At 28.4% G+C, this 16,530-nt stretch overlaps 1 protein-coding gene across 1 annotated transcript; it reads left to right on the forward strand.

The window, feature by feature from the left end:
* The first annotated feature begins 13,012 nt into the window (after positions 1–13,012).
* LOC125836227 (probable cinnamyl alcohol dehydrogenase 6) lies at positions 13,013–15,358 on the forward strand. The gene is made up of 6 exons (XM_049515345.1): positions 13,013–13,143; positions 13,255–13,368; positions 13,521–13,748; positions 14,226–14,514; positions 14,778–14,931; positions 15,019–15,358. The coding sequence occupies exons 1-6, from the start codon at positions 13,049–13,051 to the stop codon at positions 15,219–15,221; spliced, it is 1,083 nt and encodes a 360-aa protein (XP_049371302.1). The 5' UTR covers positions 13,013–13,048; the 3' UTR covers positions 15,222–15,358.
* The last annotated feature ends 1,172 nt before the right edge of the window (positions 15,359–16,530 follow it).

Raw genomic sequence — 16,530 nt, forward strand, 5'->3', positions numbered from 1 at the left:
AACACTAATTTACTAAATCTAAATAGATGAAGATGAACCAATTACGATAGGTTTTGATAAATGAATTTTGAAATCACCGGAGAATGAAAATGAGGGCATAATTAGGCTAAAGTTTGAGAAAACTTTGCTCAAGGATAAAAATGCAAACTGCATGTAAAGTTGAGAGAAATAGAAAACATCAATACCACATCTGAAGTCCTATTTCATTCAAATTCATCACAAATAAAAAGTTAAGGATCCTTTCACTTCATATGAGCTTTAAATGATAAATTGTTCATCAGTTTGCTATTAGAACCTGTCTATCACATTCAGGTTCTGTCATATTCATAATATATAAGGCTAATTAAATTAGTCGGCAACCATTTTAAACATCGAATGTCGAGAAAAACTTTGTATATATACTGGTATACATGAACATAGTGTAGCACAGATACATAATAATATGTACCTGATAGAGTTGAAGAGAAGATTGATTTTGAGTTTCAATTATCCAAAAAAAAAAACAGCTACAAGAAAAGGAAAGAAATTATCACAAGTACGGAGCCTCAATTGATTGGATACAGAAGTTATTTTTAAGTTCAAATATCGATTAAACACCAAAAAAAAAGATATGTTCAGCTCCTTAGAGAGTTGTCCATTGAATTGAAGAAAAGAAGAAAGTTAAACTTAAAGAACGACAATCCTTCAAGATTGAATCTTCATAGCAAAGGTTGATGAGTCTATGAATAGCTAATATTGTCCTAAATTGAAATAAACTTAGAAACAAACACTAATGATGAACAAAGAGAGTTCAGAAAATAATTATTTTTCCTCTTCGCAATAGAGAGTACGAATTACCAATATTTCCAGCAACCTCATAGAAGATATAGAAACCAATCAATGTGGAGTATATGAGTACAACTTGAAATAATTGTTAGCTTATCATTATCTTGAAAATGATTGAAACAAACAGGACATTCACATGAAGTTGTGGGTTTTTATGATTCAAACAAATCGGACATTTCATGAACCTGTGGATTCTTATGATTCAAACAAACAAATTGCAGCTTTTCTTGTATTGAATATAAGGAGTGATTGAATTAGAAATTTTATGCCTAAGAATTGAACTTTGTTTTGTCAAAAAGAGATTCGATATTGAAAGAATGAAGGAGAAAGATCCTTAACCAACAGTAAAAACAATGAACAAAAACAACAGAGCAATTAAAACAGGAGACTTAGAAAATTAGCAGAAGCAGATTTGAAGCAGTGAAAAAAAATAAGATGGGAAAGAGTTTAAAGTAGATTCGAAGTGAGAACTCTGGTTGTTGTTATTGGATTTTTGAGCACAGGTGGACAGTCGGTAAAAACCACTATTGATGCACTCTGTACATCAAAGTTATATACATATTTATTTACATTTTCAAACATGCACAGGAAAATAACATACAGTTTATGATACCCAACCTAAGAATCCAAAGAAAACCTAAGAATGGAAAGAATAATGGAAAAAACTATCATTATAGGTTCTTTTGAAGAGTTGGAGACATTACCGAAAAATTGGGGAAGAAGAGAAAGCAAAACTTACTTACTAAGGGTTAGAGAAACATCGAAGAAACATTTGAGGCAAAACTGAGATCCAAAAATGATGATCCGGATTTGAGGAAGAGCAAAAGCCAGTGATAGAAGAAATCTAGAGCAGACGGTAGACTGTAGCGATGAACAATGAAAGAAGGGACAAAGTGGATACACATGTGACAAACAAATTACCCCAAAGTTAACATTAGAATTACCTATTTGCCCTTGTTCGTCCTTCCCTACTCCCATTTCTAAATAGGAGTAATATTTCAAGTTAAATAAGAGTGTTGGTATATTATTGGATTTGATTCATGTAATCCTACATTTTTTATTTTTCACACGGTATTTGATATTTTTACCAAGGTTTTAACTATCCAAATCTATATTGTGAGTTCTTTCCACATTAATTCGGGTAAGAATTTTATTCATATTCCTATAAGGATATGTTCACTTTTCTTCCATAGTAATTATATTTCGAGTCCATGATAATGTGTGTATATTATCCGCTTTGATTCATTGAATTTGATTTTTTTTATTTTTCACGCGGTGATTAGTTTTCTTGTTGAGCCTTTGACTATCCTATCTGCGTTATGCAATTTTTTTCATATCTAGAACTCAAATTCGAGATTTCTAGATAAGGATGAAGATGTTTTATCCATCTACTACAATCCTTATTGATAAATATGACATATTTATCTATCTGAATTCTGAATTACGTCTTATTATAGAGATATTAAAAATAGAGAAACTTTCATAAATGATTAATTTTTATTTAATTACAAGACGTAGCTATAGTTTCATTAGCTATCAAGATTAGTATTTGTATATCTCATGTTTTTGAATGTCATGTATACAAATATAACTAGCAATTAATACCATTAATTGACGCGGTAAAATCAGTTTAAACGTAAAAAATATTTCACGAATCACGCTAAGTATATTTCCTTATAATTTCTTATCATAATGGACTCTTCAAGCTATAAACTTCTCCCTTGAAACTCTGATCTTTGTTTACTGATTTCAACAACCGAAAATCTAGTTTGATTCCTTCATTCATAATACAACAACAAATATTTTGCAATTTGAAACTAATAATACATTTTGATTTCTAAATTTCAAAGTTTATGATATAAAACTAATTATTTTTGTTTTGAATGAGTAATTAGAAATGAAGAACTGAATTGAATTATATATAAAAGATATACAAATGATAAATATATATGCAATTGATGCATATATATATATATACCAATAAGTAATTGTATATTATTCTTGGAAACATACAATAAATACGACAAATACATATACCATTGATGTAAATACAAAAACCTACAATATTAATAGCATTAATACAAATACAAATCCCCAAAATTCGTATACAACATCATGTAAAAATTAGAATAACACAACTCACGAAACAACACTTAAAGCGCATATTAACAACAAGTTTTTTATGAATTCCTCATCTTTGTTGAATCATTAGACTTTTGTTCTTCAACGTTTCTGCTTCTATTATTTTCTTTAAAAAAATTTAGAATTTGTTGCATCTTAATTAAGAAAATTTGGTGCGTAAATTCTTTATTGGATCTAATTTCTTTATCCAATCTAATTTAGCAACAGATCCTGCAATACTTTGAAATGCTTGAGTTAGACCCAAGTAAAAAGATGGGCTTCATCATTTATGAATATGCATTTATATACCTCACGTAATCTCTTTGATAGAGTTTGTTCAACCGTCAACTTGCATAAAATTTTATCATCTATTGAAAAATTAAGATTGAATGGAGGTAGATGAAAATTGTTAGAACAGAAATATATAACAAAAATATAATCTAAAAATTCAATTGAAAACTGTCAATATTGGTTACCTGAAATTAGAATATATAATCAAAAAAATTCAATCAATTTTCTTTGTGTTGGATTTCATTATCAGTCAAGGCATAGGACTTTGGACTTCATATTGGACACAGTCTCAGCCAATGACTCTCTTGGGCCTTACTTGGAATTGCTCAAAATCAAAATTAATGGAACTTTTGTTATAGTGGGTGCACCAGATAAGCCCATGGACCTTCCATCATTTTCATTAATATTTGGTAAGTTATATTAACAACACTTTATTTTATATTTTAAGGATTGTGTTTGCAGATTTTCTAATAATAAATAACCCTTTAAATTGTGAAATGCAGATAAGAGAACTGTGAAAGGAAGCATGATTGGAAGCATAAAAGAAACACAAGAAATGATAGACATTTGTGGGAAGTACAATATCATGTGTGACATAGAGATAGTCGCACCTGATAAGATTAATGAAGCTTATGAAAGAATTGAGAAGAACAATATTAAATATCGCTTTGTGATTGATGTCGCTGGTCAATCATCAAAATTTTAAGTTTTTTAGGGAATTTTTAGAGGTTTAAGTATCGATGATATATTGTGTTGGATGAGTGTACATCTTATTTCATGTACTAGGTACGCTTATTTTATAACTATGAAATTGATTGTTGTGGGTCTAATACTTTGTTTTTGTGCTTTTAGTTTTGGGAAAACTACAACCCATTAGGCAAAAAATTTATCCAAATTGGACCCAACCTAATATATTTACTCTGATTGGACCCAATTCAATTTTTTTATTCTGATTCACAGTTGATTCCATCGGAGTATGTATATACTCTAATGGTATTTATAGAGTTTGGTGGTATCTATATATTCTAATAGTATCAAACATTACTGTCCCTTTCTCCTTGATGTCATCAGAGTATTTATATATATATATATATATATATATATATATATATACTCTAATGGTATCAAACAATAAACATAAATTAGTAGTTAATATAAAAATAAGGGGTACCCGCTTGTAAATCGTTGCCTTTTTGGGGTACAAGTGTTCTTTTTCCTTTGGTTTTTTGTCAAAAGAACATAAGTTTGGGTTTTATCCATCCCATTCAAAGGCAGGTCGGTGTTATGGGCTTTAGCCCATTTATCAGATTGGGCTTGATTTTACATGATAAACTGGAGGGACAATTGTATATGTGACCCAATAACGTGTAGTCTCTTGGGCTTGACCTATGTTTCATCAACTCCATAATATTGCACCAAAGCTAATAGGAAAAACAAAGTAGAGCAACTTTCACATATAGCAAACATAAAAATCATATTTGTATGTTATAGTTATAGTTTGCATAATTGCGCTCCATAGCAAATTTTATGTTTGCTAATTGCTATGGATCTTTTGATTTGTACAATTCGCTAGAAATATCCAATTTTATACAAATTGTTCTGTTTTGTATAAATTCATTTATACATTGTAATTTGTATAATAAGATATGTATTTTTATAATTATAGGTGTATAGGATGAAAACATATGTATTTGTATTTGTATTTGTATATACATTTTTCTCTCGCTTTATTCAAGTACAAACTCATTTTATATATTTTATACCGAAATGTATAAAATGGCTAATTGTATACTGAATCAGATGACAAAAAAAGGGGATGTTTGCTGCGAATTACAATTAAAATAAACTATGGCTATAACATTTAATTTGAATTAATAGTTTGTTATTTTATACAATTTTATGTACTAGTTAGTAGTTACTTCTCACTCCACTATGACAAATAAAGAATTTAGCAGCAATAATATAATAATTATTATATTATATTTATCAATAAAAATAAATATGAATATTTATAATTAACATTTTTAAATGAATATGACTAAAGATTTTAGAAATAGGAGACAAGTAAAAATAAACAGAGGAATTTAATAAATTGGCTAATTAAATACTAGTAGTAGCAAATTGGTCGAAAAGGAAAAATTGTAGCAAGTTGGTCAGTGTAGTTGGGAAACAACCATACCGGCATCTTAGGTATTATGATAATTAATAGAAGACTTAATTCACCCCACCCTCAACCCCCTCCTCTTTTTATTTTTTTTCAAAAAAACTTAAAACAAGTCAATTTAAACAGGCTCTACCTCCTCTATCCTCATATAGACTTTAACGTATGTGAATTTAGCTTAGTTAAATTTGAATATAAATATCAGACATCAAATAAAAATAAAAATAATTGAATAGCGTGCACACTAGATCAATTGTGAATAAAGTTGGCCAAAGTCACAAGGTGTTAGTGAAAACTTACAAGATAACAATAATACAAGATTACAATTGAAAATAAAAAATGAAGAAATAAATCTCTTCAGATTGAGGCGCAGATATCTCGCTCTTTTTAAGGAGATTCAAGCCCACTGCAGCAAATGTTTTCACCGGTCCAGCAGTAGTCCTTCTTGACTTGTCCCCTCCATGATACAACAGTCTAATCACAATATATAACTCAACAACTCTGGACAAGAGTTGAGTCCAAAACTTCATAAAAAAGAACACCTCCCTTCAACTAATAAGAACTCTCTTTTTGACAAACTTTATGCACTATATATTTTTCTTGTGTGTTACAAATCAAATGAAGACCACCACTATTTATACTAGAAGAAGTCTTCCTAGCAATGAATAGGAAGATAATGGTGTAGTAAATAGTGAAGATAATGATCTTAGGAGTTACATAGGTTATAAGATGTAATGGAGAAATAAAGAGTAACAAATAATGTGGGCAACAAATGCCCCTCAACGTGTAAGTGCAACTCAACGGACAAAAGTCGATGTATGCATTCTCTAACTGCCAATGAAGAAGCAGTAAAGAAATGTCCACCAACGGCAGCAATGAATAGAGGCACTAACTGCTGAATCATTCAGCATTCTTGTAACTCCAAATAAAGCAAATTAATATATTAAGATATTAATATTAAAATGCTAATAAACCAACACAAAGTTCTCAACTGGTTCGTACACTATATAACCAACTGTCTCAGCTACTTGGTAGTTTGTATGGTTGTGTGCCAGACAAAAAATCAGGACGATTAGTTTAGTACTAAAAACTGAACAAATAGTGGGTTCACATGGTTAAAGATGCAATTAACAGACAATCAAATATAAAATATGATTCCAACTGATCCCATATAATTATTTACACAAATTCCCTTATGAGACAAGTTAACCCCCTTGACCAACTTGATTTATTTTAAGGTGGCCATAAATGATAAATATAGCAAATCTTGTAATGAATTTTATATTATATTAAGGTTGTTAGATTTATTTGAATCTCCCTCTGCACTTTGTCTTCTCTTTAAAGTAGTGAATCACTCCTCTATAGTTTCATTAGCTATCGAGATTTGTATTTGTATATCTCATATTTTGGAATGTCGTGTATATAATTATAACTATCAATTAATCCATTAATTGACGCGATAAAATCAGTTTAAAATGAAAAATATCCCACGAATCAAGCTAAGTGTATTTCCTTATAATCTCTTATAATAATGAACTCTTCAAGCGATAAACTTCTCCCTTAAAACTCTGATCTTCATTTATTGGTTTCAACAATCAAAAACTAGTTTGATTCCTTCATTCATAATACAACAACAAATATTTTTCAATTTGAAACTAATAATTCAATTCAGTTCTCCATTTCTAATTATTCATTCAAAAATAATAATAAAGTTTTATATCATGAACTTTGAAATTTAGAAATCAAAATGTATATAAAAATATAAAAGATATACAAATTATATGCTAGATAACTATTTGGGCACATGCGACTGATGTATATATACAAATACATAATTGTATATTAATTCTAAGAACGATAAATATATAACAAATACATATATCATTTGATATACAAATTAAATGTATATAATTATCATTAACAAATTCAATCGTATAAAATATACAAATGATAAATGCTAGACAACTATTTATACATAGGCAATTGATGCATATATACCAATAAGTAATTGTATATTACTCTTGGAAGCATACAATAAATATGACAAATACATATATCACTGATATAAATACAAAAACCTATAATAACATTAATACAAATACAAATACAAACCCCAAAAATTCGTATACAACATCATGTAAAAATTATTATACAACTCATGAATTAAACAACACTTAAAGCACAAATTAGTTATTTTTGAACTCCTCATCTTTGTTGAATCATTAGACTTTTGTTCTTCAACGTTTCTGCTTCTATTTTTTGCTTTCAAAGTTTTCAGAATTTGTTAAATCTTAATTGAGACATTTCGGTGCTAGAATTTAAACTTTTTAATGGATCTAATTTATTTATTCAGTCTAAATTTAGCAACAGATTCTACAATATCTTGAAATGCTTGAGTTAGACCAAAATAAAAAGATGGTGCTTCATTATTTGTGAATATGCATTTATATATCTCGCGTAATCTCTTTGATGAAGTTTGTTCAACCGTAAACTTGCATATAATTTTATCTCCTTATTGAAGAACTAAGATTGAATGGAGGTAGATGAACATTGTTTGAACAAAAATATATATCATACAAATATATAATCTAAAAAATTCAATTGAAACCTGTCAATATTGGTTACCTGAAATTGGGAAAACACAATTTGAAAGGAGAAGATCAATATTCGAAATTTGAAAATGCTCGAGTGAATTTAGGAAAAAAATTAAAGAATATAACGGATAAGAGAGAATTAATGTGATGTATAAGAGAAAAGAAATAAAATACGAGAGAGAAAGAGGGTATATACAAATAGAGTGTGGACCCCTTTTAAAATAACAATTCTAGTGAAATTGTAGTTAATTTTATTTTTGATAGACTTGATTGGGCAAAACTTTTTCTTGTAATCAAGTCGGAATCTTGGATTTTCTCATGCTTGGAAGATAATTAGCCATGAAAAATAGGTCTAGGTTATAGTATAACAAGTTACATATTTACAATATATGAATTCATATCTTTTATAAGCAATGTACTTCAACTCTTAATTAGCTAGTCAAACTTTCTTTTGACTTGATTTGATCAACCTACCGTCAATCACAAGAATTATATAAGTAGGTCGCGCCTTAGAGACAAGTTGATAAGGATGAGAGAAAAAACAAACAAACTTCTACGCTAACATATTCTAAAAGAAATGAGGAATATCTATACATTGGGTAGATCTCTCATAGGAAAGAAAAAGAGTAAAGGAAAGTTATTATAAGATCATAGAACCATATGGTCAATGGAGGAGATACATATAGTGGAGGTATGTCGATGAATACTTTTTTGTCAAAAAATTTTAAAATATAAATATTTTTATGTATATATATATATATACTAGTTTTTTGACACGTGCATTGCACGTGATTACCAATTTCAAAAATATATGTTATAGTAAATAGTATTGTTTATTTAAGCGAAGATTTGATTAATAATTTTAGCATAAAATAATATTGCAGATTTTTTTTGAATGTTCAACGTAGATTGTCATATATATTTCTTATTCGCACAAACCTATGAAGATGGCCAATGAAAAATTTTATTAGTTAAATGCAATAATGTATATATTTATTTCAAATTGATGAGGTTAATCATGTAATTAGTCTTATCTCACTAATATTACCTTATAGACAATATTTGCTTTGTATTTTTCTTCTCATCTAACCAGATGTGTTTTGCATTTGTATTCCACGTTAAATTGTTTAGATGTCATATGAACATGTGAAGAGAACAACTACATTTTATATATTCACATATTTTCACATCGGTTGTGATTTATTTTTAAAATAAAACTCGGAACATTTTAAAATAATATATTTTGAAGTTAGAAGATCTTGTTAACTTTATAATGCATTTGTGACATATATAATACTTTTATTTAAATACAAATATCTACCCAAATATAAATATATATTTGCATTAATGAAAATATTTATCTCATAAAATTAACTATTAAATAAATAATAAAAATTAAAATAATACAAACTTCAACTGGTGTTATTATAAGTTATATGAACTTTTCTTCATCTAAAATACTGAAATATTAAGATATAGTAAATAAATAAAACAAAAGGGAAATGTTTATATAGTAATTACTATTTTGAAGCAAAATCATGAGAGTCGAAATCACAACATTAATAAATAAAGTCATTCTTTTGTCTTGAACATCAAAAACAAATCGTGACAATTCTCTAAATTATGGAAAAGATATTCAGAAGCATACATCTACATCAGAAGATAAATTGTTAACAAAAACAAATGAATTTAGACTACATCATGTTAACTTCATCTATTGGAACATGACATACTAATGTATATATTAAGCAAAAATATAATTATTATATCATCAAAATTATTTTTCTCAAGTACTCGAGGTTATGGAATATACTCTCTTAGGATAGAATGATTTACTTCATCAGAATAGTGGTACCTCATATTCCGCTAAACTTTGAACTCGCTCAACGATAATAAATCACACAAAAAAAATTAAAATGCAAGAAGAAGAAGAGTAGAAGATTAAAAAAAAATTGTGGTTGAAAAATGAGAGGAAACCCCTCTATTTATAGTCAACAAAGGGTAGTATGAAAAAATGTTTTTTGTGTCTTATCTGAAAAATCATGACCTTTTCGAGAAGTCATAACCCTTTCGAAAAGTCACAACTTATTGAAAAAGTCACAACTCTTTGAAAAAGTCACAACTTATTGAAAAGTCACACTCTTTGGAAAAGTCACAATTCATCGAAAAATACAACCCTTCAAAAAAAGGCACAACTTATCGAAAAAGTCACAACCTAAGTTAGGAATATTATAATAATTTAACATTTAAGTTAGGAGTTTATGTTTTTAAAGTAATATAGATAGATATAGATAGATTACATATTAACATATTCTTTAACTTGTACATATTTTTATTTCTTTATATTTTGACACATTTTCATCGAAATTATGATTCCACCGCAACATAGAGTCAATAAAATCAATTATACTTGCGAAGACCCCGCAAGTCATGCCAAACATAATTGTGCTGCCTTCCTCAGCAGGAAATGGGAATAGTGCCTGCCACCCCCCACCAATCCCACTGATATATTTTGCATTGGGTTGTGCAACTACCAATTAATCTAATGTCTATAATTAAAATTTTGATATTTAAAAATTCTACGAAAAATATCATAAGTTGTATTTTTTCATGTTAATTATATAAAAAATAATTATTGAAATAATGAATCAAAGTTCATATTATTTGATTCTCAAAAATACAAACATGATAATTAATATATGACAACAAAAATATGGTTTTTTTTTAGTTTTTAGTATAGAAAAAACAAATATGACAATTAATATATCTTTCTATTTTTTCATATGATTGATTAGTTCAATTATTACTGATCATTTTTTAGATATAATATTTTTACAAATCAAGAAAAATGACTTTCTTGATAAGAATATAAAATACAATTCTTTAAGTAGCATTTCATGTTGATTGTCTCGTTCCCCCTCCCCCAAACATCCCTCCCAACCATCTTCCCAATCAAAAAACTTGACCCCAAATCAATTCCAACCCTACCCCATGCCGCACCAAAGCCCGGTAAGTCAGTTGGTGAGATTGTTTGATAGCTGAATAAGAAATAAATTATTTTTGTATTAATTTATGAGTATAATATTAGGTAGGTAAATAGTAAATAAGTTATTCATGTATGAACTAATACAATGTTTGATTCATCATTTAGAAATTCACATAACTAGTATATATATATATATATATATAAAATAGAATTTACAAATTAATTTTTATATAGAATAAAAGGTGGAACAACTAATACATGAATAATTAATCATTGCATAATTAATATCTACCTAAAATAATACATAAATTCAGTCGTAACAATCCATTTATTATCAATACCACCATAATTCTAATCATCAAAAACTACCCCTTATTTGCTAGGTGTACACTATACCATTCACAATTAGTGTAGTTAGGAGATAAAAAAGTCGAAGGAAGTATCCCAACAACATTCAACAAGCTTCGAAATTCTATTAAATTAATGTGAAAATAACAAGTAAATGGAGATGCAAGACTTTGAAGTCAAAAGTCTTTAAGGGATGACAAAGTCTCAACGTTTTCCACTAAAATACTTTCTAGGTTCATTTTGATTTAAACATTATTTTTAAAAAATATATATTTTCTACTTTACCTTCGACACTAATTACTCCCAATCATTTATTTGTTAAAGAACATGTAAAGTTTAAAATGAACAAATACAAATAATTGAATATAAATAAAGATATGAATACATTTCTTTACTAGATACTTGCACACGATTTTAAAAAACAATAATAATGATGTTGGTTCAGGAAAATGTATGGAAGAAATATAATAAAGACAAGGGAATGATGTATACTCAATAGTGGAATATTATGTAAGAAGTAAATTAGAAACAATATTCTAGGAAATTCATGGGTGAAATAGAGTAGGATTAAGGAAATAATTAAGAAATTTTCTGTTTTAGTGTATTCTTTTTCTTTGTTTTAATAGCCCTAACAACTTTTGTGATGGTCCACTAAGAAGTGGAAATGTGTGAACTTGAATTATTTGACTAAAGAAATTAAAGTATGTGGTGGCTGTTTTGTTCCTCTTTGTGATATTTCATTAAGTGGATGTTTATTTTTTATTTATCATGTTTTTATTTTCTTTTCTTCTTTTAATTGCCCCATAATTTTGGAGTAGCAAGGATGATTTGGAAGTTGATCTTGAGCTAACTTTTGTTTCTCAGTTTTCTGAAAATTACAATTTCAAAGTCGAAAACTAAAAATCCGCATTATCATGTTTATAATTCTAAGTTAAATTGTTTCTACTATAAATATAGGGCCTCAGATAAAAAAATTTAAGTTATTAAAAAGTTGGAAGAAACAAGAAAATATATGAAATTAAAGAAATTCTTATTTATTAGTCACACATTAATAGTACAATGTGGTAGTATTTTTTATTGAATCACTAGAAAAAAGAAAAAAAAGAACAAAGATAGTCCAGGATTAATTTTCTGTTGGATTTCTTGGAAATTACTGACAAAATCGGAGGAATTTCTGTTGGATTTTTATTTCTTTTCTTCATATATTTAGTCATTCATGAAAAAGAAAAAAAAGTAGGCCAGGATCTAGATTATAACACTACTATTTTTGTCATTTTATTGAATGTATTTTTTCTTGGAAATAAGTATAGGATACTTTTCTATACTTCACTCATTTTACTTGTCTATTATTTTTAAAAACAGATTTTCAATTTTAATGTTATTTTTAATATATATTTATAAAAACTGATATTTTTTTCATATTTTATTTTATTATTAATTATTGATTCTCTAAATCTTTTTCCAAGATATAATACAGAATATATATGGTAAAATAGTCATATCAATGGCTTATTTAATGATGTATCAAACAAAATATGATGACAAATAAAAGTCAACAGTAATACTAATAGAAATGTATTATTCATTAATTGCAATAGTCCTAACAACCCTTTGAAAGTCTAATTTATCACTATAAAAGGAGCTCTATGTTGTACTTTGCTTATAAACATCTCAAACTCTATTTTCAATCTGCCCCTCTCCCACTCTTCGAATTCTAATTTAATGGCTAAAACAACTCCAAACCACACTCAAGCTGTTTCTGGATGGGCAGCTCTTGATTCTTCTGGCAAAATCACACCTTATATATTCAATAGAAGGTATTCATAATTTTCATTACATAATATTAACTCCGTATATGTTCCAGAAAGAATGACACATTCTCTATAGTCTATTCGTTAACTCAATTTTTTTGCATCATGTTTATGTAGAGAGAATGGTGTAAATGATGTGACCATCAAGATTTTGTACTGTGGAATATGCCATACTGACCTTCACTATGCCAAGAATGATTGGGGTATTACTATGTATCCTGTTATTCCAGGGTAATAATCAAATCACAAATAAACTCCTCTGTTTTTTTCTTCTTTGTAAGGTCTGCGTATATTCTACTCAGACTCCACTTGCGGAATTATACTGAATATATTATTGTTGTTGTTGTTTGAATTTCTAATTTGTTTTAATTGTTGTAATTTAGGCATGAGATTACAGGGATTGTTGTAGAAGTTGGGAGCAATGTGAGCAACTTCAAAACAGGGGATAAAGTAGGAGTTGGGTGCATGTCTGCATCATGCTTACAATGTGAATCTTGCAAAAGCTCTGAAGAAAATTACTGTGACAAAGTTCAGTTCACCTACAATGGTGTCTTTTGGGATGGTAGCATCACTTATGGAGGCTACTCCAAGATGCTTGTTACTGATTATAGGTACAATTAGTTTCCTTTCTATCTCTGTTTTTCTCTTTATAAAAAACTAAATCTCTTTTGATTCTAAATCAGTAGTATAAAAAAAAACATGTATCTTTCTCTGTTCCAGTTAGGGGTGAGCATTGAATAATCATATTGAAATTAAAGTTTTTGATATCGATATTGTGGTATTTGATATGCATTTTATAATTCTTTGATACTCAATATTATATAAAGGAATCGAATACCGCATCGTATATAGCAAATATATAAAATAGTATTAGTACAAAACCAATTATTTTGAAATTTGTTGTACTTTCTTTTGAATATTTTTTTAGTAAGATACTAATATGAGATGTTTTTTGAAAAGTCTAGTCATAATTAATTAGTATGGCAATGATATAGTATTTTTAAAAATTAAAATTACGGAATTGAAGTTTTCAATACCGTACCATGCCCATCATGACTAATTTGTCTAGTTTTATTTTTATTTTGAAGGTTTGTGGTTGCTGTACCGGATAACCTACCAATGGATAGAGCAGCACCATTGTTATGTGCTGGAGTAACTGTGTTTTGCCCAATGAAAGACAACAACTTGATTGGCTCACCAAGGCAAAATATAGGAGTCATTGGTTTGGGAGGATTAGGACATTTGGCTATTAAATTTGCAAAAGCTTTTGGACATCATGTCACTGTCATAAGCACTTCTTTATCCAAAGAAAAAGAGGCAAAAACCAAATTAGGCGCTGATGATTTCATTGTTAGCTCTAATGCACAGCAAATGAAGGTTTGTCTGCCTCTTCATTATTTCTATTTTTGCCAATGTCATGTATGAAATAATATAGGGACTCAATAACAGAGAAATCAAGAATTGTGTCGAATCTAACTTTAATACCATGATAAAATGAAGTTTTGGCTCATCTCAAAAACAAAAAAATCAAGTATATTTTTTTTACAAGACTATGTAAGGATACATTTGTCATCCTTCATACATAAACTTTTAAAATTGCTATATTAATCAATTTTCTTTGTGTTGGATTTCATTATCAGTCGAGGCATAGAACTTTGGACTTCATATTGGACACAGTCTCAGCCAATCACTCTCTTGGGCCTTACTTGGAATTGCTCAAAATTAAAGGAACTTTTGTCATAGTGGGTGCACCAGAAAAGCCCATGGACCTTCCATCATTTCCATTAATATTTGGTAAGCAACACTTTATTTTATATTTTTAAGGATTGTGTTTGAAGATTTTTTCTAATAATAAATAACCCTTTAAATTGTGAAATGCAGGTAAGAGAACTGTGAAAGGAAGCATGATTGGAAGCATAAAAGAAACACAAGAAATGATAGACATTTGTGGGAAGTACAATATCATGTGTGACATAGAGATAGTCACACCTGATAAGATTAATGAAGCTTATGAAAGAATTGAGAAGAACGATATTAAATATCGCTTTGTGATTGATATTGCTGGTCAATCATCAAAACTTTAAGTCCTTTAGGGATTTTTTTGAGTTTTAAGTATCGATGATCGATATATTGTGTTGGACGAGTGTAGATCTTATTTCATGTACTAGGTATGCTTATTTTATAACTATGAATTCGATAGTTATGAGTCGAATACTTTTTTTTTTGCTTTTGGTTTTGGAATAACTACACAAATTGGACCCATTGCGCAAAATATTTACCCTGATTGGACCTAATTTAATATATTTATCCTGATTGGATCCACAACCCAAACTATTTATTCAATTCACTAAACAACTAATGATACCATCGGAGTACGTATATACTCGATAATATTTATAGACTTTGATGGTGTCGATATATTCTGATAGTATCAAGCAGTAATTGAGCAGTCTTTTCACTGAAACACTGTCAATTACTCCTTGGTGTCATCAGAGTATATATATACTCTAATGGTATCAATGAGTAACTAAATAGTGTTTTGACTAAAGAATTGTTTATCTTATATATATATTCTGATGGTATCAAACAGTAAATGTAAATTAGTAGTTAAAAACATGGGGAAAAAAAGGTTACCCACTTGTAAATAGTTTCCCTTTTTGGGGGTACATGTGTTCTTTTTTCCTTTGGTTTTTGTCAAAAGAACATAAGTTTGGGTTTTATCCATCCCTTCAAAGGCAGGGTGGTTATGGGCTTGATTCTACATGATAGACCGGAAGGACAATTGTATATGTGACCCAATAACGTGCAGTCTCTTGGGCTTGACTTATGTATCATCAACTCCATAATATAGTACCAAAGCTAATATGAAAAAGAAAGCATGTACTAGTTACTTCTCAGTTCAATTACAATATAATAAATAAAGAATTTAGCGGCTATAATATAATTATTATTATATTATATTTATCGATAATAATGAATATGACTATTTATAACCAACATTTTAAATAAATATCATTAAAGATTTTAATGGCTCTGAATGCAATGTCCCCTCAACAAAAAAATTATTGCCACTATATTCTCTTTTGTTGTAGTGGTATAGTCTTTGAAACATAATCATTATATCATTAACATTTTAATTTTATAGTTAAAAGGGAAAAAGATTTATCGAAGAAAAAGGAGTATTTTTTTAAATAATTAATATACATGGTAGTTATATAGCAGTGACCATTGACCAATGAGGAAAAAGTAACAAAGGTGCAATTAAAATAGAACAAAATAAATTGGCTAATTAAATACCAGTAGTAGCAAATTGGTCCCAAAAAAAGGAAATTTTGTAGCAAGTTGGTCAGTATAGTTGGGAAACAACCATGCCGGCATCTTAGGGATTATTAT

The sequence above is a fragment of the Solanum verrucosum genome, unplaced genomic scaffold, assembly GCF_900185275.1.
Source record: "Solanum verrucosum unplaced genomic scaffold, falcon-dt-bn FXZP01000278.1, whole genome shotgun sequence".
In the NCBI taxonomy this organism is placed as follows: domain Eukaryota; kingdom Viridiplantae; phylum Streptophyta; class Magnoliopsida; order Solanales; family Solanaceae; genus Solanum; species Solanum verrucosum.

Coding starts and splice junctions, on each gene's coding strand:
- LOC125836227 (XM_049515345.1), top strand. CDS start 13,049: ATGGCTAAAACAACTCCAAACCACACTCAAGCTGTTTCTGGATGGGCA. Junction 13,749..14,225: donor ATGCTTGTTACTGATTATAG/GTACAATTAGTT, acceptor TTTATTTTGAAG/GTTTGTGGTTGCTGTACCGG. Junction 14,515..14,777: donor CTAATGCACAGCAAATGAAG/GTTTGTCTGCCT, acceptor TTTCATTATCAG/TCGAGGCATAGAACTTTGGA.